Source organism: Theropithecus gelada, chromosome 16 (genome assembly GCF_003255815.1).
Source record: "Theropithecus gelada isolate Dixy chromosome 16, Tgel_1.0, whole genome shotgun sequence".
In the NCBI taxonomy this organism is placed as follows: Eukaryota; Metazoa; Chordata; class Mammalia; order Primates; family Cercopithecidae; genus Theropithecus; species Theropithecus gelada.
In genome coordinates, this window is record NC_037684.1 from 2152670 (window position 1) to 2175119 (window position 22450).

At 46.0% G+C, this 22450-nt stretch overlaps 2 protein-coding genes and 1 long non-coding RNA gene across 9 annotated transcripts in view; 1 reads left to right on the plus strand and 2 right to left on the minus strand.

Annotated features, from left to right (window-relative positions):
- The window catches only part of LOC112609618, an 18723-nt gene extending 7497 nt beyond the window's left edge, over positions 1 to 11226 (plus strand). For both annotated transcript variants that reach the window (XR_003116223.1, XR_003116224.1), the window contains one exon: positions 9851 to 11226. This is a non-coding gene — a long non-coding RNA (uncharacterized LOC112609618). The remainder of the gene's footprint in view (positions 1 to 9850) is intronic.
- Positions 1581 to 7766, minus strand: LOC112609616 (uncharacterized serine/threonine-protein kinase SgK494). Its single transcript, XM_025362564.1, has 12 exons — positions 7680 to 7766; positions 7026 to 7268; positions 6848 to 6931; positions 6654 to 6722; positions 6194 to 6263; positions 5841 to 5945; positions 5626 to 5666; positions 5350 to 5377; positions 5155 to 5244; positions 4981 to 5069; positions 4732 to 4842; positions 1581 to 4285 (listed from the first exon to the last, which is right to left on the minus strand). Exons 1-12 carry the CDS (start codon positions 7734 to 7736, stop codon positions 4064 to 4066), a joined length of 1209 nt encoding a protein of 402 aa, XP_025218349.1. The 5' UTR covers positions 7737 to 7766; the 3' UTR covers positions 1581 to 4063.
- KIAA0100 (KIAA0100 ortholog) overlaps positions 8016 to 22450 on the minus strand; it is a 32301-nt gene continuing 17866 nt past the window's right edge. For all 6 annotated transcript variants that reach the window (XM_025362558.1, XM_025362559.1, XM_025362561.1 and 3 more), the window contains 15 exons: positions 18705 to 18862; positions 18229 to 18435; positions 15563 to 15662; positions 15152 to 15334; positions 14673 to 14794; positions 14012 to 14167; positions 13806 to 13927; positions 12633 to 12813; positions 10798 to 10884; positions 10455 to 10565; positions 10184 to 10319; positions 9945 to 10075; positions 9662 to 9763; positions 9230 to 9364; positions 8016 to 8812 (listed from right to left, as the gene is read on the minus strand). In XM_025362558.1, coding sequence (XP_025218343.1) covers positions 8630 to 8812; positions 9230 to 9364; positions 9662 to 9763; positions 9945 to 10075; positions 10184 to 10319; positions 10455 to 10565; positions 10798 to 10884; positions 12633 to 12813; positions 13806 to 13927; positions 14012 to 14167; positions 14673 to 14794; positions 15152 to 15334; positions 15563 to 15662; positions 18229 to 18435; positions 18705 to 18862 — 2114 coding nt within the window. In that variant the 3' untranslated portion in view covers positions 8016 to 8629. The remainder of the gene's footprint in view (positions 8813 to 9229; positions 9365 to 9661; positions 9764 to 9944; positions 10076 to 10183; positions 10320 to 10454; positions 10566 to 10797; positions 10885 to 12632; positions 12814 to 13805; positions 13928 to 14011; positions 14168 to 14672; positions 14795 to 15151; positions 15335 to 15562; positions 15663 to 18228; positions 18436 to 18704; positions 18863 to 22450) is intronic.

A 22450-nucleotide genomic window follows, 5' to 3' on the forward strand; every position in this document is an offset into this window, starting at 1 on the left:
TTTTTTTTTTTTTTTTTTTTTTTTTTGAGACGGAGTCTCGCTCTCTCGTCCAGGCTGGAGTGCAGTGGCCGGATCTCAGCTCACTGCAAGCTCCGCCTCCCAGGTTCACGCCATTCTCCTGCCTCAGCCTCCCGAGTAGCTGGGACTACAGGCGCCCGCCACCTCGCCCGGCTAGTTTTTTGTATTTTTTAGTAGAGATGGGGTTTCACCGTGTTAGCCAGGATGGTCTCGATCTCCTGACCTCGTGATCCGCCCGCCTCGTCCTCCCAAAGTGCTGGGATTACAGGCGTGAGCCACCGCGCCCGGCTATGTTAACCATTTCTTAAGGACCTTAACCAATTGTGCTGCTGTGACCACAAAAGCCATATGTTGGGTGACCTGAATATTAATTAACACAGTATTATAAAATCCTCTGCATCTGTCCTTTGAAAAAGCATCACAGGGCTGCGAGCAGTGGCTCAGGCCTGTAATCCCAGCACTTTGGGAGGCCAAGACGGGTGGATCACCTGAGGTCAGGAGTTTGAGACCAGCCTAGTCAACATGGTGACACCCCATCTCTACTAAAAATACAAAAATTAGCTGGGCGTGGTGGCGGGCGCCTATAATCCCAGCTACTTGGGAGACTGAGGCAGAAGAATCACTTGAGCCCGGGAGGTGGAGGTTACAGTGTGCTGAGATTGCAGCATTGCACTCCAGTCTGGGTGACAAGAGCAAAACTCAATCTCAAAAAAAAAAAAAAAAAAAAAAAAAAAAAGCATCACAGGCCAGGCACAATGGCTCATGCCTATAATCCTAGCACTTTGAGAGGCCAAGGCAGGCGGATCACTAGAGCCCAGGAGTTCAAGACCAGCCTGGGCTACATGGCGAAATCCCATCTCTTAAAGAAAAGGAAAAGGAAAGGGGAAGGGGAAAGAAAAGAAATGATACGAATAATTTATTCATATCATTTATTTATATCATCTTATTTATATAAATAAATAAATTTCAGCATCACAGAAATCTGAACCCATACCCTACAATTAAGAACCAGTGGTTATTTTACACACCAGGAAACTAAGATCCAGAGAGGTTAAAATGACTTATTAAAGACGATGAGAGCCTGGGCGTCGTGGCTCACGCTTGTAATCCCAGCACTTTGGGAGGCCAAGGCGGGTGGATCATCTGAGGTCAGGAGTTCCACACCAGCCTGGCCAACATGGCGAAACCCCGTCTCAGAACACAAAAATTAGCCGGGTGTGATGGCATGCACCTGTAATCCCAGGTACCCAGGAGGCTGGGGCAGGAGAATTGTTGGAACCCAGGAGGCAGAGGCTACAGTGAGCCGAGATCGCGCCACTGCACTCCAACCTGGGCAACAGAGCAAGACTCCATCCCCACCAAAAAAAAAAAAAAAAGACGATGGGATAGTTATTGGTGGATCCAGGCATCAGATCTCCCAAATTCCAATCGAATGCTCTTAACAACTATTTTGGAAACCATTAATTCCTATTTTTAGTATTCAGTTTTTATCCAGTGTGTAGTTCTGGTCATCACAACTTTAAAAAAGTAATAAAAGTGTCTAAAGAGAAACAAATGAGATAAAAGGATACATTGTCTTATTTATTTATTTATATCCCAACCTTATTACAAGAAGGCTTACAAAGATGTAGATATTATAGTAATATAAAAGGATTAAAACTTAGAAAAATGAGAATAAGGAAAAGAAAAGTAGAAAAGGAGGACAGAACCAAGAACATGACTAGCATACAAAATACATAAACACTTGCTGAAGGTAGGCCACAAATTGGGCTCTAAATGGTCTACTATCAGTATAAACAGAAAAATACAATCAGTTGAATATTTAGTGTCCTTAAGGTAAAAACCAAACAGCAATTAGGAAAACTGGGTCCAGAGAAAATTTTTCCCATGCATTCTTAAATAGAACATTATGAACTGTTATGATAAACACCCTTTACAGTATCCACAGCAATTAAATTTATTTTTTTTCCTGAGACAGGATCTCACTCTGTTGCTCAGGCTGGATGCAGTGGCACGATCTTTACTCACTGCAACCTCCACCTCCTGGGTTCAAGCAATTCTTCCCCCTCAGCCTCCTGAGTAGCTGGGACTACCACGTGCGCCACCATGACCGACTAATTTTTGTATTTTTTTGGTAGAGACAGGGTTTCACCATGTTGCCCAGGCTGGTCTCGAACTCCTGACCTCAGGTGATCCGCCTACCTCGGCCTCCCAAAGTGCTGGGATTACAGGTGTGAGCCACCACACCTGGCCAGCAATTAAATTTCATAGAGATTTTCATATGGATTACCAAAGTCCAATCCAGAAAAAGCAATTCTGCAGAGGCCAATAAAATGCCAGCTATGCATAGGGAAATCTGGTTTAATCTAGAGACAGAATTAATAAACAGAACTACAGAGTACTCTCCAGACTATCTTTTGTCTAGAGAGATTAGATATAACTGAATAATATGGTCTAGATTAAAACTTACTTACCCTCAAGTCTCAGGACAAAAATGAAAATTGTGAATAAAGAAAAATGAAAAGAAGTCATGAAGGCCCAAACTGTATATTAAGGTCCAGATGATTTTCCTTACTAAAGGAAAAGGTTATTGAGATATGTCTCTAACCTTAAATCTTTTCTTTTTCTTTTGAGACAGAGTCTACCTCTGTCGCCCAGGAGTGCAATGGCACAATCTCAGCTCACTGCAACCTTGGTCTCCGGGGTTCAAGCAATTCTCCTGCCTCAGCCTTCCGAGTAGCTGGGACTACAGATGTGCAGCACCACGCCCAGCTAATTTTTGTATTTTTTAGTAGAGACAAGGTTTCACCATGTTGGCCACACTGGTCTCAAACTCTTGACCTCAACTGATCTGCCCACCTTGGCCTCCCAAATAACTTTAAATCTTAAGGTTGATGCATGCCTCTTAATCTCTTGGTTTGCCCATCAGAAACTGAATCATGGGCTGACTAGGATAAATTATCCGTTTAATAATCCTATGCTTTTCAAAGAAGTTTTATTTTGGATAACTGTTCCAATTAGAGACCTAGAGAAGACATTTAACCCACCCATGTTTCAGTTTCTATTTTCTTCCTCACTAGATTATTTTATTCACTTTTCAATTTTTAAAAATTAGATTTATTGCAGACTGGCCTCAAGCTCCCAGACTATATTTTTTAGCTGTATTATGTAGGGGTTGAAATGCCAGCTTTTAAGACTTTTGAAAAATTCACAGGCTGGGTGTGGAGGCTCATGCCTGTGAAGGTTGCAGTGAGCTGAGATCGTGCCACTGCACTCCAACCTGGGTGACAAGAGTGAGACCCTATCTCAAAAAAAAAAAAAAAAAAAAGTGGGGGGGCCTGGTGGAGTGGCTCACACCTATAATTCCAGCACTTTGGGAGGCCGAGGCAGGCCGATCACTTGAGGTCAGGAGTTTGAGACCAGGCTGGCCAACATGGTGAAGCCCTGTCTCTACTAAAAAATACAAAAATTAGCTGGGCATAATGGTGTGCACCTGTAATCCCAGCTACTCGGGAGACTGAGGCATGAAAATCACTTGAACCCGGGAGGCGGAGGTTGCAGTGAGCTGAGATTGTGCCACTGCACTCCAGCCTGGGCAACAGAGTGAGACTCTGTCTCAAAAAAAAATAAAAATAAAAATAAAAATAAAAATTCATATTGCTTCTGACAAGCCTATTAAACACATCAATAGCACCCTGGGAACCCATGAAGTATTATTATTGCTCAAGAAAGGAAACAAGTGGAAGCAGCCCTGGCTGAGAGCCTGAGGGTAAGAGCAGTGGAGAAGTAAAGAAAAGGAAAAGGTCACCACCCTGATCTGAGATGTTGAATTGAGAGGTAGGTTGTATGATAGGGAAGGAATAGGGCCAGCTGTGGCTGCCAGTAGCAGAAAGTCCAAGGTTGGAACTCTGGTCTAAAGCCTAGGAGAACAGAACGGTGAGGCTACAAAATAAAAATAAACTGGATTATCAAGGTGGTCATACTGAGTGGGCAGTGATGGAGATCTTCAGGCTCCCAACCAGGCCCCAATTTACAGTAGAGAGGCTCAAGCAGGGATAGGGTAGAGCAGGAAGGACTCCAGATCACAGTCAAAGTCATCGAAGGGCATGGTCTCTGCTGAACTGGGCTGCGTAGCTTGTGTCTCCGTGACAAAGTTCACTGGCTGCTTCTGTAGGAGCTCTGGGTCAAAGGCCACACCCCGAAAGAAAGGGTGGACCTGGAAGTGATGCAGATAACGTAGACGATGGAGGGGGTTCTGGCATAAGAGCTGAAGGAAAATAGAGCATGAAGGATGATGACTAGGACAGGAAAGGCCTGAACAGAAAGGATGGAAAAGAAGAAAGAAGTTCGTGGAGCTGTGGAGGGCAGGAATAAGAACCCTGAAGAGTAGATGATTTGTAAAAGAGGGAGAAATAGAGGCTAATTTGGGGCAAAGGTGGGAATAAGGAGCTGTACTTGTGAGTTTTCAGATGAGTGTACAGTGCTCCACTCTCTCAGAAGGGACCTCTCTGTTCTAGATGGGGAGATTTGGGGGACCAGGAACTTAGGAATGTGACTCAGTACAGCTTAGATGGCAAGTAGTTAGGTAGTTAAGTAAAAGTTGGAGCCCCCCCAAAAAAAATTAATGAGAGGAATGAGGAAACATCACTTTAATGAAGGCAGGAGAGCATGAATGGTTTGGTAGCCAAGAAGGAAAGCAGCGCTCATCCTTACCTCATGGAGCAGGAGTGAGAGGCCCTGGTTAAGAGAAGCTGGGATCTCAGAGTCACTGTGGGTCACACTTGCCAACATGGCCACATGATCTCTCTCTGCAGCCACTGGAAACTGAGTTAAGAGGTAGGGAGTGGGGATGGGGGTAGGGGTTCCTTCCTTAGTAGGAATAAGACAAGATTTCCTAAGGTCTTCCTTCTTCCCACCACAGGCAAAGCTCTTCTCTGCCCAAACCTACTAGTATTCTCTCACCTTTCCCGTTGCCAGAGAGAAAAGCAAGACACCCAGGGACCACCAATCAGCGGCATGGTTGTAAGGTCCTCCACTTAGGACCTCTGGGGCTACAGATTTCAAAGACACTCGTCACTGACATCCTTTAGCTATCCTCCTGCCCAATGCTTACCCATCAGCTTTAACCTCTCTCACCCATGTACTGAAGAGTGCCACAGATAGTGTAGGCTCGAGCTCCCTGGGGCAGGTGGCGGGACAGACCAAAGTCTGTCAGTTTCAGATGGCCTATAAAGAAGGTAAGGCAACCACACCACTGTTCCACCCCTCGTCAGCCATGATTTATTCCCAAAGTACCTCTCATCCTGGGGCTAGGGAAGGAAAAATACTTACCTCGTTCATCTAGAAGAATATTCTCCATCTGAAAGATCACAGGTGAGAAGTAATTCTTCCTCTTCCTTTCAACTCTCTTTCATCATGTATACACCCCAGCTGAAGGTTATGCCCTACTCAGCACTCAAATCTATACTCAGAGAGCCCTTGCCCAAATCCTTGGCACCCATGGGGGCCCCAATGTCTACAGTTCTCTGCTCCCTAACTTCTTGGACTTGTTGGGACTTCTTATTGAGACTCTTTCTCAGACAAAGGGAAAAAAGCACTTAACTCTACCTTCACATCTCGATGCATGATGCCCAAGTCATGGAGATAACCTGTGGATAACAAGTATGGGGCGTGCTGCAGCTTTTCTGTCCTTTCCAGTTTCCCTAGTAGCCCTCATCCCATCCCTCTCCTATTCTTTGACCTCCATTATTTATATTAATTCTTTACTCTCCTTCCCAACTTAAATCTTCCCTCCCTATTTCCTTTACCACTGTTTCACTTACACAGTACCAGGACCAACTCGGCAGCAAAGAGACGGATGGAAGCCTCAGGAAAGCAGCCAACAGCCGACCAAAGGGAGTACAGATCTGTGCTGCAGTAGCTACACACTGCAAAGCCAGTGTGAAGCTACATACATTGCCAGAAGTCTAGGCAATGTTTGGGAGCTGCAATGCCTGGGCTCAAGGCATTGTAGGCCTCCTGCCCAAAATACCACTTGCTGTTCCCCCTCCCTTTGGGACAGAGAGGTGCCATGAGAAGGGGGACAGAGCAAAGGCAGAACAAGCCAAAGAGATAATCTCAGGTGGGGATATAGCACAAGGACCCTGGGGGATGAGGAGAGAGTCCAGTCACTCACTAATGAAAAGGTGCCGTTTTCCCTGCCAGCTGTCCCCCAAGCTGTGTACAAAGGGATGGTTGATCTGTCGCTAGGGACAAAGCAAACAGGAAGTTAGGGAGGAACATGGTCATTGAGAATAAAGGCAGCCGAGAACTCAGGTTTTACTCAGATGCGCAGAGGGGGAACTGCTGCCTCATCTCTCAGTTCAGAGGAACTCAATAATTGGAACTATCTGGTAATCCTAGAACCAGCAAATACTAAGGAATACACTGGGACATGCTTAAGAGATTTCCCTGGTAGGACATGAGAAAACTGTGTTGAGAGCTGATAGATACTTTTCCCAGGACCTACTTTAGTGTCAAACTAGGCTGAAGCAGATGGAGGAGGCAGAACCAGGAAAAGGTGGTGGTCAAGAAAGGTACTTTCCCTACCTGTGGCCTAGCTCTTCCCACAATCCTTTCCAGGACTCTGTGCATACCTGGATGCTAACCTCCTCTTTGCACTGCCTCACAGCGTCCCTCTGTAGGACCTTTACCTTGGGCACCACCTATAAAGGGAGAGTAGTGATGACTCATAGAGGATAGTGCTATTGAATTGTTTACTCCTCCCAACCTCTCTGGAATCAAGACTGGAAACAGAGACTAGAGAATAATGTGGTACCTAAGCCCCTACCTTCACTGCAAATATAGCTTTCTGGGTGCAATCTAGCACCTTGAGGACAGTTCCAAAGGAGCCTTTAGCCACAAGGCCTAAAATCTGTACAGAGAAATGGAGAACAGGCCAGTTGAGACTGGTCATTTCCAACTTCTCCCAAAGACTGAGACCCCACTCAGGGATTCCACTGACTTACCTTCAGTTGCTGCTGCCCCCTAATGGGCCTAATGGGAAACTCTGGTAGAAAGAGGTTGATGAACTGAGGCACTGGCCACTCTGGCAGAGACTTCAGTAGTGGGGCTGGCTTTAGGGACTCCCGGTGCAGATAGTGATGCCCCCGTAGTTCCCAGAGTTCTTCCAGATCTGACCTGATGGTTCCCACATCTGACCAGAGGCTCTTCCAGCCTCGGGCCCAGGGGCCCCGGATGTTGCCACCCTGCTGAGAACCAAGGGAGCCACTCTAAACTTTCTGCTCCTGAGGCATAGCAGGTTCCACCCATCTTACTAGGCACTCCCTCCCCTTAAGTCTCAACCCTTAGAGGTACATTTTTGAGCATGAGGCAAAATTCCCGTTACCCTTGCTTTGTGCTAAGCCCTGGATTTCCTGGACACAATTCAAATCCTCTAGGAAAATAATTGTTGGACATTTTCACCATGATACATAAATAATACAGCCTGCACCTCAGTATTGGGCTGTGATGCTTTCATAGCATAGCCTCCCTGCCCCACCCCCACATTGGGTAATCACTGCCATGCTAACCAGGAACTTCCCAGGCCTCAAGCCCCCCAGGCCTCAAGCCCATGTCTCCCTCTCCTCCCCTCAGTAGGCTGCCAGAGCCCCACAGCCTACCTTGTGAGGAACAGCCACCCGGGTGTGTTGCCCCTGCCGACAGCTTACTGCTCCCATCCCCAGCCACTGCCTCCTCTCTCTGCTAAATCTGCTGTCCCAGTTACATAAGCAATTCCTCTCCCTGATGCTGCATGACATGAGTCCCGCCTCTTCCAGTGTGCAGAAACCCATCAGCATGGGGCCAGAGTCACACTAGGACTAGAAATTTCTGTAATACAGCTTCAGGGCAGAGAAGAAGGGGCCACCCTCAGAGTGGCAGCTGCAGGATGTCTTGGGTTGATGAGGAAGGGATACAGATTGAATGCAGGCACTCAACACACACACAAAAAATGAGCATCAAATTTAAAATATCTTTTTTTTTCTCTTTAAATCATTTTGCCATTTTCCAGGGCATATCCTAGGGGGAAGGGTAGGGGACCCATGGCCAGCCCTGGCTCCTACTGCCATCCTCCCAAGTGAACTTAGCACAGAGACTGGGGAGGGGTTGATCGCCGCTCAGAACACCAATACCTCTTTCATACATGGCAGTGGAGTGAGGATCAGAGGATCAGCCCCCTCCCCTGTTTCCTGGCACAGAGGGAGGACAGTTACACTTAGAAATATATATAATATATATATTTATATATGTTTATAAAAATTTATCACACTTGATCAGGACTATCCCCCTACCCTTTCACTTGACCCCAAGGAATAGGGTCCTGCCCTGGGCCCGTTCCCTGGGTCTTGCTCTCTTGTTGTCTCTCTGGCCCTGAACCTGATCAGCGTGAGATGGAACTCAGCATTACTGTCCACCATGCCCTGCAGTGAACAGGGCAGGTGGTGAACAGCAATGCCTATGGGCTCTGACACCCACAAATCCTGGTGGATAAAGGGAAGCCCCTCCCACCCCACAAGTCCCTGGAGCCTGAGCCAGAGTCAGATCCTGTACTGTAGCCACTCGAATCGCCAAATCATTTGCGCCTGCCAAAGATGGACTTCTTGCCAGGGTTCTTGTCGCCCACACTTAAACCAATGAGGAGCCGGGCTTTCTCCTCCTCTTCCTGCTGTTGCATGTTCAGATCCGATTTAGTTTCTAGCTTTCCCCGGACCTCAGAGCCTGTTGCAGGCTTCAGTCTTAGCTTCTCTTTGATCACCTGGCAGATTGGAGAGGAGTAAAGGAAAAGGTAAATATTAGTGGGCAGGCAGAATAAATCAAAATGAACCAAGACAATAAAGATTTATTAAACACATCCAAGGCACAATGGGGCAATTCACATACAATGGTCTCTGCTTTCAAGAAGCTTACAGTCTAACGATAACTCCTTCTAAACTTTAGGTTGTGTTAGCTCTCAGTTCCCTAAAATCAATGGTAATATATGAAACACTCAATAAACATTGAATTTAATAATCTGAGTGAGGTCATGGAGACGGCAGGCATAGAAGTCACTCACCACATGCACCTGCCCTTTCCCAAGGATATTTATTCATGGATTCTAAAACGAAAGGCTCCCCAAAAGAGGATCTTCCTGCCAGCCCCGTTAACCAAACAGCCATGAGCCCTGGCGGGATACCTGGGCAACCAGGGCTTTGCGGCTGTCCCTTTTGACAGCCATGGCAAAGTCTAGCCATGTCCATGTGTTGTTGTGGTACTCCAGACAGGGCAGCACCAGGTTAAGGTCACCCCAGTCCACACTGTTCTTCTCACCCTGTAAGAGGAGGGGGAGGGGAAAGAAAAAAAGAGGGGTGGGAAATACATCAGCTGCCATTTTGAGTCCAAGCCAGTCACTTCAGCACAAGGCCTACAATAGTAACCTATATATACTGGTTTCCCCTTAATCTCAGTCTCGTAATGGTGCTGACTCTTGAGGGTAGCAGAGGGAACAGCAGATATATCACCCACAGCTCAGCGTCACAAACAACCTAGCTGTCTCCCTGTCTAGAATCTCTGATCTTATCTGGTTCCCTGCCCACCCTGTTCTACAAAGTACTTGAAAGGTGCAGACCTTGTAGCTGACACACAGTGGAACCTGTGGAATCTTTATGTAGATGAAGGAGTTGTTCATGGCAGCTCGCTCTTTCATCTTGTCAATGTCATCCACAGGGTGCTAAGAAAGGCAGGCAAGGAGTATGAGCCCTGAATCCATCAGAAGAAACTCAGGACCCCAAACATCTCCCTCTTCTTTTATCCCTAGAATGGACTCAGAGGAAACCGAAGAAATCCCAAATCACACCAAACAGGACCTCAGGACTCTCCCAATTTTCTATCATCAGGGGCATGTTTGGTACCTCTGGAGATTTGCGAAATGACCTTCTGACCCCAGAACTCCGAGTCAAACCCTGTGCCACACCCTTCCCAGGGCCCAGTGGTACTGCATCATCTGTTGCAATCAGCTGCCGAGGCTTCACCACTGGTATTCCTATGAAAAAGCAAGTGCACCAGCTGTCATCCATCCTCATTCTGAAGTCTCAGCTGTCTTTGGGGCTGCTACCCTATTCTTTTGGGGCTCCACCATAAAAGTTCTCACCAGTAGTCACCAGTTTGGACTTATCCTCTTCATCACCAACTTCATCATCTTCCACACTTCGGCCAGGAAAGAAAAAGCCCATCATTCTATGGAAGAACTGGTGTGTCAGCTGGATGGTGAGAGGTACCACATTTACCTAAAAAGGAGAAAGATTCAAGAAGTAATTAAGCTCAGACACCATGATCAGTTTACCTACTCCTAATATCGTGTAACACACAGCTGGCTTTTGAATGTCCTTTGTTCCCAGGTCCCCAAGGGACTGCTTACTAACCTCAAAATGCTCCTTAACAGAGATACCCCCAACAGGGGGCCGAACTTTGCTGAAGAGGCGGAGAGCTAGCTGTCGCCCAGACTGGCAGGAGCTCTGGGGCCGCAGTACTACCTGTAGGATAGAGAGTAAACAACAGCCCAACCCAATGTCCTTCCTGCCATAAAGCAACCCCCAAATCCTCCGCAGAATGAGAGGAGAAGCAATGGTACTGCTAAGCTGGGCAAGCTTTCACCCTCTCAGATCACCACATTGTTTTCCATAGTGGATTTATATTGAACGGCCGTTATAAATGCCCTGTGCTAAAAATATGCAAATGGACTAGGAATGGGGAAAAAAGACTTGCCTTATAGACAGCATTGGGGAGGAGGTTGTTCATAGTAAACCAGCCCAACTCCAGAAGATGTTCTGCTGTGTCATCAGATTTATTCACCTATAAAGACAGTTTTGCCCCATCTACTATAATAAACCTTTCTCAGAAGTCTACTAGACAATTGCTATGTATCCAGTTTGTTTTCAGGCTCTACATATGCCTAATCCCAACTTTGATATCTCCTTCAAACTCATACAGTCAAAACTCTTTAATCCAGTGTGTCTCATGGGCACTATTGTCCAGGACACTAAATGCTGATAGTACTATCTAGCCATTGTGACATTAAAAAATGTTCTAATTCATTTCCAAATGCCCCTTGTAGGAGAAAGTAATAAATAATACTGCCTTCTTTACATCAATGGCAGAAAAGCTGAATGTCAGTATTAGAATATTCTATTCCAAGCTGGACATGAAAGATTATTTGCCTCTGGACCATACTTCTAGGGATCATCTTCTTTTTTTTTTTTTTTTTTTTTTGAGACGGAGTCTCGCTCTGTCGCCCAGGCTGGAGTGCAGTGGCCGGATCTCAGCTCACTGCAAGCTCCGCCTCCCGGGTTCACGCCATTCTCCTGCCTCAGCCTCCCGAGTAGCTGGGACTACAGGCGCCCGCCACATCGCCCGGCTAGTTTTTTGTATTTTTTTTAGTAGAGACGGGGTTTCACCGTGTTAGCCAGGATGGTCTCGATCTCCTGACCTCGTGATCCGCCCATCTCGGCCTCCCAAAGTGCTGGGATTACAGGCTTGAGCCACCGCGCCCAGCCGGGATCATCTTCTTACTCAACAAGAGAAGTATTTGATCAAACTCATCTGTATCTGTATCTTATTCTATTTTATTTTTTTTGAGATAGGGTCTCACTCTGTTGCCCAGGCTGAAGTGCAGTGGCACAATCTTGGCTCACTGCAACATCCATCTCCTGGGTTCAAGCGATTCTCCTGCTTTAGCCTCCTGAGTAGCTGGGATTACAGATGCACACCACCACACCCAACTGACTTTCGTTTTATTTTTAGATAGAGTCTCACTCTGTCACCAGGCTGAAGTGCAATGGCACGATCTTGGCTCACTGCAACATCCACCTCCCAGGTTCAAACGATTCTCCTGCTTCAGCCTCCCGAGTAGCTGGGACCACAGGGGTGCACCACCACGCCTGGCTAATTTTTGTATTATTAGTAGAGATGGGGTTTCACCGTGTTGGCTGGTCTTCAACTCCTGACCTCAGGTGATGCACCTGCCTCGGCCTTCCAGAGTGCTGGGATTATAGGTGTGAGCCACCATGCCCGGCCTATCATATATGTTTTTAATTATTTATTTTCTTTTTCAGAGACAGGGTCTCACTCTGTTGCCCAGGCTGGAGTGCAGTGGTGTGATCACAGCTCAATGCAGGCTCGAACTCCAGGGCTCAAGCAATCCTCCTGCCTCAGCCTACCAAGTAGCTGGGACCACAGGTATGCACCACAATGCCCAGCTAATTTTTAAAATTTTTGTTGAACTCTTGACTTCAAGCAATCCTCCCACCTCAGCCTCCCAGAGTTATGGGATTACAGGCATGAACCACCACACATGGCCTGTATCATTTTTTTGAAAAACATTTTATTTGTTCATTGTTACTTTCCCCTATGGCATCAGAGCTGTATGTGTATCATTCATTATAAACAGATGTGTCAAAGGAAGCTCTGCTCATGTTTCCAATCATACTATCATTAATAATCATATAATAATTAGCCCCTTTTTATTTCTATGAGTTAGACTCCTAAGCTAGGTCAATGTTTCTCAATACAGCTGCCTTTGTGTGACCATATACCCCAGATACCTTGCTGTAGAGGAACCTCTGCAGTTCTAATTCAGCAATTCCCAGCTGTCCATCTTCCTCTGTCAGGCGCCACCGTGCCTGAGCAAAGTAAAACTCAGTGCGACGGACCACACTCACATCTTCTTGCTGCTTTCGCAGCTCCATCTTGTTAGCCCGCTGCAGTTGGAAATCCTTAAAACACCTATAAGTGGACAGGGGAGCCAAAGCCAGTAAGGGAAATAGCACATGGGTAGGGGGTGGGATAGAATGCTCTAGAATGATGCAGGAGGTAAACTCAGAAATTAACCTATTCTGGGTTAGCCAGTCCCTAAATTTTTTTTACTGAATTTATTGCTGCTGACATTCTAGGTCATAGAAGCACAAATCCCAACTTTCAGCTCTATAGCTTCTTGATAAAGTAGTGTCTTCCCACTAATAATTCCTACGATTTTATCTGCAATTGTATGCTGATCAACTTCAAGATATTTTCATGTATCTATGTCAGGTTCATTAAAAAAAAAAAAAGATCTTTTCAGTTCAGACGCATAGTATCAAGGCGACCACAGTGATCTTTCAGCTGGGTGTGGTAATCCCAGCTCACGCCTGTAATCCCAGCACTTTGGGAGGCCAAGACAGAAGGACTGCTTGAGCCCAGGAGTTCCAGACCAGCCTGGTCAACGTAGTGAGACCACCTTGTCTCTAAAAAAAAAAAAGAAAAGTGATCCTTCCCAACTACCCATTTTCTTATTCAGGAAGAGCTGCCTGAACCTACGCCTACAACAGCCTTTGATAACGCACACTAGACCTCAAGAAAGAGAACTGCCTGGCCGGGCGCGGTGGCTCAAGCCTGTAATCCCAGCACTTTGGGAGGCCGAGATGGGCGGATCACGAGGTCAGGCGATCGAGACCATCCTGGCTAACACGATGAAACCCCGTCTCTACTAAAAGATACAAAAAACTAGCCGGGCGTGGTGGCGGGCACCTGTAGTCCCAGCTACTCCGGAGGCTGAGGCAGGAGAATGGCGTGAACCCGGGAGGCGGAGCTTGCAGTGAGCTGAGATCTGGCCACTGCAATCCAGCCTGGGCGACAGAGCGAGACTCCGTCTCAAAAAAAAAAAAAAAAAAAAAAAGAAAGAAAGAGAACTGCCTGTAGCTGGGGCACTGGAAAAGGGCAAGGAAAGAATGCTGGGGCACCTGATGAGGATATTCAGTTCTTCACTTTCCAGCTGCAGGTTGGCCTTCTCCTGGTTTAACTGCAACTGAAGCTTCTGGTTCAGGTCAAGCAGATTCTCATTCTTACTGTCATCCTGCAAAGACTAGGGAACCAGGATAGAAACTGAGAGATAACCCTTGTTCTAGGAGACTTCCTGGTCCTCGAACTATCTATCTGCAGTGACTACCTTCATGATAGAATACATCTGCTTCTCAAGCTGTCGTATTTGGGCCACATGCTGCCGCACAGCCTCCTGCAAATGCAGTATGCTGCTGCGTTGCTCCTCTGGATTGCTAGAGATCTCAAGCTGGAACCTGACCCGTTGCTTCTTCTCACTATGCTCCTGAAGGAATGGAAAGGGAAATGAATACAATTTTTAAGTAGACAAGTCTTGTAGTAAAAGTCTTGTAGTAAAGTGAAATAGAGAAAGGAGAAAGAAATGGGGGGGTCTCTTCTAGAAAGCTAATCTTTATCTGTCACTGTTAATAGCAACAGTAGTAGGTCAATGCAGAAAATTTGGCAATGTGGATTTCACAATAAGTCACGCCCAACAGGATGGGGATGGAGGTGGAAGCAGGGAATAGTAAATGTTTTTAGGTGTCCAGGTGACTGAGTAGAGAAATAACTAGGAGAAAACAATCAGGCAAACAAGCCCTACAGTCTGAGAGACATTCAGGCCTTTCCTAAATAAGTGGAATTTCAATGGTCACTGCTGACTAAGAGAATGTATCAACCACAAGGCCCTTTTTCAGTGTGAAGCATGGCTTTTCTTACAGAAGCCCAAATAAAGCACAAAGTCTGGGTGTTCCTGTGAGGCTAACCAGCATTCTACAAGGGCCGATGCTCACCTTCCGCTTAGGTTCTACGTGGAGCAGCAAGTTGTTGACAATGTCCAGGATCATGGCATACTGAGCTGGGTTGGTGGAAATTTCCAGCTCATGGTGGATAAGGGTGAAGGTATCCACAGCCCCTAGATAATTGTTAGCAGCTAAATAAAAGGCTCAAGTTTCTACCTAAATATCTACTCCATCTCTTTACCCACATTTGGAACCACCCTACTAGTCAACCCCACAGAAAGGGTGAGAGGTGCTCATGGGTAGAAACATGTTTATTTCAGAATCATAAAGAATGCCCATTCATCCCAGCTCCCTCTAAGAATAGAGGTTATTTTCTCATAGCAGAACTTACAAAAAACAGAGCAAAGTGAAACATTAATGCCAGTGCACAGTGGACTTTTAATAACTCTACTGTCTCAGAATCACCAAGGAAATAACTACTTTACCAATTTCCCTAGTCCTCTCCTAAAAGCCTTTCAAGCCCTGAATACCTTCCTGCTTCTTTAGGAGATCTTCCTTTTCCTGGTTCTCAAGAACTTCAGGTGGCTTAATCTGAGTTGCTAGTTCAGGATCAATGTCATGGCTGTAACTAATATAGTACATTCGGCAGCTGCAACGCGAAATGATCCGCTGGACTTGCTGGGCTTGTTGTGCTTCAGCTGGCTGGTTCCAATCTGGGAAGAGGTGGGAAAGAGATAAGAAAAAGACATTCTCAATAAAGGTAATGTGAGAGCCTCCCAGCTATGTCTCGGAAACTCCAGAAACACCGCTTTCAACCTAGCCTAGCACAAAATGGTCCTACTACTGCATACATTGACGTTAAGAATAGGAAGGGAAATAAGGTCCCTTTGGGATGCACATCTGTTCCTAATTATTTGATGCAGAGGAGGGGGAGGGCTGACCTGTGGTTGTGGTAACCATGCCGCCCACTGCCTGCCCACTCTCCATCAGCTCCTGCACAGAGTCCAAACTACGCTGCCGGTGCTCCTCGATATTCTTCACCTGAAGACAGAGATGCAGGCAACTTTAGCTCCTGGGGAAACAGTGGCTTGTCCTGGACAACTGGGTGACAGATCTCCATATTTCAAGTAGTTACACTTACTATCTAGACCTCCACTGCATGGAATAGCTTGAACCATCTCCCAGGATAGAGGACGTACTTGTCTCATTCTCTTGCCCCAGTTCACCCAAATTCTCCAACCCAACTGCATTACATGCACACTTTGCCAGGCCCGCAGGTCTCGAGCCAGAAAAACAATGAGCAAGGTTCAAATCTAATCATGTCTTGGGCAAAATATCTCATTAAAAAAAAATTACTTTCCCACCCATTTTGTTACTTGTTCCATTTGTGTTCTTGTTGTTTTCTATCTTCAGATAGATAACCACTCTGACAATGTTGCCATGGGGGAAGGGAATTGAATTATTTTTATTCACTCTGCCAAGCTGAAGTCAGAGTGAATAACAGAATGAGTGAGATGGGAAGACCACAGCAGATGGTGGATCTGTCAAGCCTCAAAAAAATATAGGAAAGGCCAAAGTCCCTCGTACCTAAACCAAAGACGTTCCACTCTAACGCTAGTATCACAGCCTGAGGGGGGTGGGGGGCAGGGGGCAAGAGTTCACATGCAAAAGAAGGCATGCCTAAAAGCAGCAGAGGTGCAGAAAATGCCAGAAAGATCCAACAGCTCATCCATTCTACTTCTGCATGGGTAGTTAACACCTGTGCTTACCTCCTAAGACTACTGATAAAGAGCACTGCTTGCTTGAATGAACCACAGCTCTTATATATCAGCATGACTTCTCGTACTACCAACAACCAGTCCCTTACTTGGCTTGACATCTGATCTTTTTATTTTTATTTTTTTTGAGACGGAGTCTTGCTCTGTTGCCCAGGCTGGAGTGCAGTGGTGCGATATCAGCTCACTGCAACCTCCACCTCTTGGGTTCAAGCAATTCTCTGCCTCAGCCTCCCGAGTAGCTGGAATTACAGGCACCCACCACCACGCCCGGCTAATTTTTGTATTTTTAGTAGAGACGGGGTTTCACCATCTTGGCCAGGGTAGTCTTGAACTCCTAACCTCATGATCCACTTGCCTCGGCCTCCCAAAGTGCTGGCATTATAGGCGTGAGCCACCGCGCCCAGCCTGACATCTGATCTAAATGCTCATTACCTCTTATTACACTTGAGGTTGCCTGGACTAAGCCCTAAGGTCCTTGATATAAGAAGCATCAGCCAGGGAGGTGAGAAGAGGGACCCTTTTATCCCCACTAAGAATTGCAAATGGATTTATCACTGTGGTCCTTATCAGATACAGCTAGATCCTGTAACTCATTTGGGGGTGTACCATGCCCAAGACAATGTGGGCACTTAACACCTGTTAAGTAATAATGCACAATATTGACTAGGCATATCTCATAACCAATAGACTCTCCAATAATTCTGATGATATTATATCTTAGAAGTTACAGGGTAAAATATAATCTGGTTCAGTTTTACCAAGAAGCTGAAAAGCAAATTAACAACCATGCAATGCAAAGACAGGCTCCTTCCCTTATTTCTGCCAACTGCTCACAATCTCACCATCTAACAAAAACATTATCTTGGCTGGGTGGGGCATAAGCCTGTAATCCCAACACTTTGGGAGGCCGAGGCGGGCAGATCAAGAGGTCAGGAGCTCAAGACCAGCCTGGCCAACATGGTGAAACCCCGTCTCTACTAAAGATACAAAAATTAAGCAGTCATGGTGGGGCGCGCCTGTAATCCCAGCTACTCAGGAGGCTGAGGCAGGAAAATGGCTTGAACCCGGGAGGCAGAGGTTGCAGTGAGCCGAGTTCATGCCACTGCACTCCAGCCTGGGCTACAGAGCAAGACTCTGTCTCAAAAAACAAACAAAACCACATTATCTTGCCACACACTTAAGACCTCCCCATACATACTGACTTTTAAAAAAAAAAAAAGAGTACTTTCCACCTGAATAAAGATTTATATTTTCAAAGCACCTTACTATGGGATCCTTTCAACAATCTTGTGAGGGTGAAGTATCAATTCCATTACCCAATTAAAGGTGACTTGTCCAAGAGCTCATGGCTACTATCATGGGAAAGCTATCATCAGAACTCACATAACCTGACTCCTAGACAGTCTTTCATTCAACCTCACTGCCTTGCTGAAATAACCAATCAGTCATTTTCATGAGAGGACAGAGAATGGGCAGATAGTGAACTTATCGAAAATTCTGAGTCACTGCCTGTTTTCTTGGCTGCCTGCTGATTAGTGTGAACACTAATAGGGATCAGCAATCTTAAAGAGTAAAAAAGTTCCAGTCCATTTTATACTAGTTCTGGGAAATGAGAATTTCTTTTGCAATGAAATAGAACACCATGAGGGAAAAAAAAAAAAAACAGTACTATACGCTTCCAGACCAGAGACAGCCCACATTCAAGGTGTTATCAGCCTCATTATTCTGCTAAGCTAGTAACAGTAGGTTACTGTCAAGAATATTCCAGCCATTAGAAACTCTATGGAAAACCAGGAATATAATGGGCCTTCACAAATCCACTCACTAACCTCTAACCAGAGCTGTCGGCCATCCTGCTCCGTGGGGCTGCTCTCAGTGGTGGCAAAGTACTGCATGCCATCCAAGAGGCAAGTCCAGGATGTCTTTTGCTTCAATGTATCACCATACCAGGCTGGATGGTGCTGGCACTGCAGCAGTTGGGCTTTGGCAGCTGACACAATGACACAGCCTTCTGTCTCTGCTCCACGAAGAACCATCTATGCCAGAGATAGAAGCAGAGTTAAGCTACCAAGGAAGATGAGAAGATTAGTGAGCACATTGTATCAACCACTGCAGCTAGATCTAATTCTGGCTTACTGAGGAAATTTTACTGGCGTCTGGACATAGAAGTGATTATCTATGATACCTATGAGAAGGACAAATTTTTTGGAGCTCTATTTACCCATTCATACTTAGAGGTGAGGGAAGGTGAACAATATGATCATGATCTAGCCTGATGTTGAGGTAACTTGTAAAGAGAAGGTACCTGACAGTTGACCAGTTCAATAAGGCAGTTTCGGTTGTATATGTCATCCGTCTGGCAGGCAGCAATGCCACACAACTGGTCACTCATGCCTGATTCCTCTTCTGTGAACACTACAAACCTGTCTGTCTCTTCAATTAGTTTCTGCAACATGTAAGCACCTGGCAGAGAAATAGGAAGCAGGGAAAGGTCACAGTCTCAAAGGGAAAGACTTTTCCCTTTCCAGAGCCAAACGGATCTTCCCTCAATTTATCCGGCTAGATAAGGGCTTAGAATACATCCTCCCAAACCTAGAACTCTAGCCCAGCCCATCCCTTGACCCATGAAGGCAAAACAAGGGTTATTTCATTTTCCTTTTTTTTTTTTTTTTTTTAGACAGAGTCTTGCTCTGTCACCCAGGCTGGAGTGCAGTGGCCTGATCTTGGCTCACGGCAACCTTCAGCTCCTGGTTCAAGCGATTCTCCTGCCTCAGCCTCCCGAGTAGCTGGGACTACAAGTGCGTGCCACCATACCTGCTAATTTTGTGTTTTTTTAGTAGACACTGGTTTCGCCATGTTGGCCAGGCTTGTCTCGAACTCCTGACCTCAGGTGATCCACCCACCTCGGCCTCCCAAAGTGCTGGGATTACAGGCGTGAGCCACCTCGCCCAGCCTCCCTTCAATTTTACTAAAAGCACAGATTCCCAACAGAAACTGAGAAATGCTAGCTAACACTTTTTTCTCTTAGGTATTACTCTATGATCTCTCCCTTACCCCCATTTTATTCCTTTTCTCATTTCGTATTATTTTACACGCTATTTGACCACTCTTTTCCACTTGAAACCACTCTCTTGCCATCAATGTTATTATATTCTCCTAGGTCTGCTGCTTCCCCTGATTATGTCTCCAGGCCCTCTTCCTTCTCCGAGGTCTAAGCTCCTCAGATCCATCCTTGGCATGTTCCCTTCTCTTTCCTATTCTTTCTCTTAACGGGTTTGTCTAACAGAGTGTATGGTTAAGAGCACAGTCTCCAGAATCAAACTAGTCTGCCTGTATTGTGACCTTGGGCAGTCTGCCTCTCTGCGTGGCAATTTCCTTATTTGTAAAAGAGTAACTCTCTCATAAGATTGCTATGAAAGTTTAATGGGGCCAGGCGCGGTGGCTCACGCCTGTAATCCCAGCACTTTGGGAGGCTGAAGTGGGTAGATCACAAGGTCAGGATATTGAGACCATCCTGGCCAACATGGTGAAACTCCGTCTCTACTAAAAATACAAAAATTAGCCAGGTGTGGTGGCGCACACCTGTAATCCCAGCTACTCGGGAGGCTGAGGTAGGACAAGAGTGTGAATCTAGGAGGTGGAGATTGCAGTGAGCTGAGATTGCGCCACTGCACTCCAGTCTGGTGACAGAGCAAGACTCCGTTTCAAAAAAAAAGAAAAAAGAAAATTTAATGGCATAATACATAAAAATATTTCGCAGAGTACCTACCACACAGTAAGCAACTATTATAATATTCTTGGCATTAACTCTTAGCTCTATGCTGAAATTCCGAAATATCTCTCTTTATAGCCCTAAGCTTTTAGACCCTAATTTCCAGCTGTTTGTTAGACATTATATTGATAGCCTACTAGTGACACAAATTCAGCATGCCCAAATCTGAACTTAACAACCCTACACCTCCCCAAACCTATTTAGTCCCAGGCTCTATTTCTGATCCATCATGCCAGTCATTGGGCTCAAAATCAAGTTGTTATAATTTTCTCCCTTTCACTCCTCCTTCCAACCAGTGGCCAGTTCTCCCATATGCACAATAATGTTTCCATCCATCTTATCTCCATTCCCACTGCCTCTACCTAGTTCTAGCCCTCAATGTTTTTTTTTTTGTTTTTTTTGTTTTTTTCTTGAGATGGAGTTTCACTCTTATTGCCCAGGCTGGAGTGCAATGGCGCAATCTTGGCTCACCGCAACCTCTGCCCCCGGGTTCAAGCAATTCTACCATCTCAGCCTCCCGAGTAGCTGGGATTATAGGCACGCACCACCACGCCTGGCTAATTTTTATATTTTTACTAGAGACAGGGTTTCACCATGTTGGCCAGGCTGGTCTCCCACTCCTGACCTCAAGTGATCCACCCCTTAGCCTCTCAAAGTGCTGGGATTACAGGTGTGAGCCACTGTGCCTGGCCCCAGCCCTCAGTGCTGCTTATTGAGACACCATAATAGTTTCCTAATTTGTCTCCCCACCTCGTTTCTTCCTCTCCAATCCTCCTACACACTACTGCCAGATCTGTCTTCATAAAACGATGACACACCCATACTCAAAAACATTCAGTAGTTCACCACTGCCTACTGTACAAGGACCAAAAACTCCTTAGCCCTATATGAAAGGTCTTTGGTGATCTACCCCAGCTTTCCTTTCTAGTCCTTTCTCTCACTCTTTCTGTCAACTAAAAGGGACTGTTTACTCTCTGTGATACTGTGAAATATATATTTGGTCCTCCCTGTTTCCTGGCATACAAAATCTAAAATCATTAGTGCCTCCAAAGTGATGTCTTCTTGTATGCTGAAGACATCACTTCAGCATGTCTGGTTGCTGGCAGCCCCTAAGTAGCTTCAGGATGGTGGCTGGTCACTGGAAAGACTCAGGCAGGGTTAAAGTGTTTTAACTTTCAGCCCCACCCCCATCACACACACACTTCCTAGGAAGAGAGGGGCTGAAGGCTAAGTTAATCACCAATGGCCAGTGGTTTAATCAATCATGCCTACATAATGAAGTCTCCATTAAAAACCCAAAAGGATAGGATTTGGAGAGCTTCTGGATAGCTGAACAGGTTCCTGGGGCGTAGCGTGCCTGCCTGGGGAGGGCATAGAAGCTTCCCGCCACTTCCCATACCTCGCATTATGCATCCCTTCATCCGTATCCTTTGTAATACCCTTTATAATAAACCAGTAAACAGGTTTCCTTCAGTCCTGTGAGCTGCTCTAGCAAATTAATTGAACCCAAGGAGGGGGTCATGGGAACCCGTTTATAGCCAGGTGGTGAGAAGCACAAATAAAGCAACCTGGAGCCTGTGACTGGCATATGAAGGAAGGGGCGGGGGGCTTAGAGACTGACTCGTCAACCTTTGGCATCTGATGCTGTCCCCAGGTAGATAGTGTCAGAATTGAACTGAATTAAAGGACACCCAACTGGTGTCCGCTGCAGAATTAATTGCTTGCTTATTGGTTGGGGAAAAATTCCCACACATTTGGTCACAGAAGTCTTCTGTGTCAATTGTTTCTGAGTGAGAGAACAGAAAAAACACTTTTGAGCTTGGGGTTTTCCCACTCAAGATTCTCCTTTGAACACACTAAGCTTTCAAACTCCACTCCTACTCAGGTTATTCCCTCCGCCTTGATTGCCCTTCCATCCCATTTCTATATGTTCAAACCATATTAAGCTTTCAGGGCCTGGCTCAAATGCTACTTCCTCAATCAACTCTCCCCTGATGGTATTCCCCCCTTCACTCCTGTCAGCAGTAACGCCATTTTTTTTTTTTTTGAGATAGAGTCTCACTCTGTCACCCCGGCTGGAGTGCAGTGGTGCGATCTCGGCTCACCGTCAGCTCCGCCTCCTGGGTTCACGCCATTCTCCTGCCTCAGCCTCCCAAGTAGCTGGGACTACAGGCGCCCGCCACCATACCCGGCTAATTTTTTTGTATTTTTAGTAGAGATGGGGTTTCACCGTGTTAGCCAGGATGGTCTCGATCTCCTGACCTCGTGATCCGCCCACC

Coding starts and splice junctions, on each gene's coding strand:
- LOC112609616 (XM_025362564.1), bottom strand. CDS start 7,736: ATGGGAGCAGTAAGCTGTCGGCAGGGGCAACACACCCGGGTGGCTGTT. Junction 6,723..6,847: donor AAGCTATATTTGCAGTGAAG/GTAGGGGCTTAG, acceptor CTCCCTTTATAG/GTGGTGCCCAAGGTAAAGGT. Junction 5,946..6,193: donor AAAACGGCACCTTTTCATTA/GTGAGTGACTGG, acceptor CTGGCTTTGCAG/TGTGTAGCTACTGCAGCACA.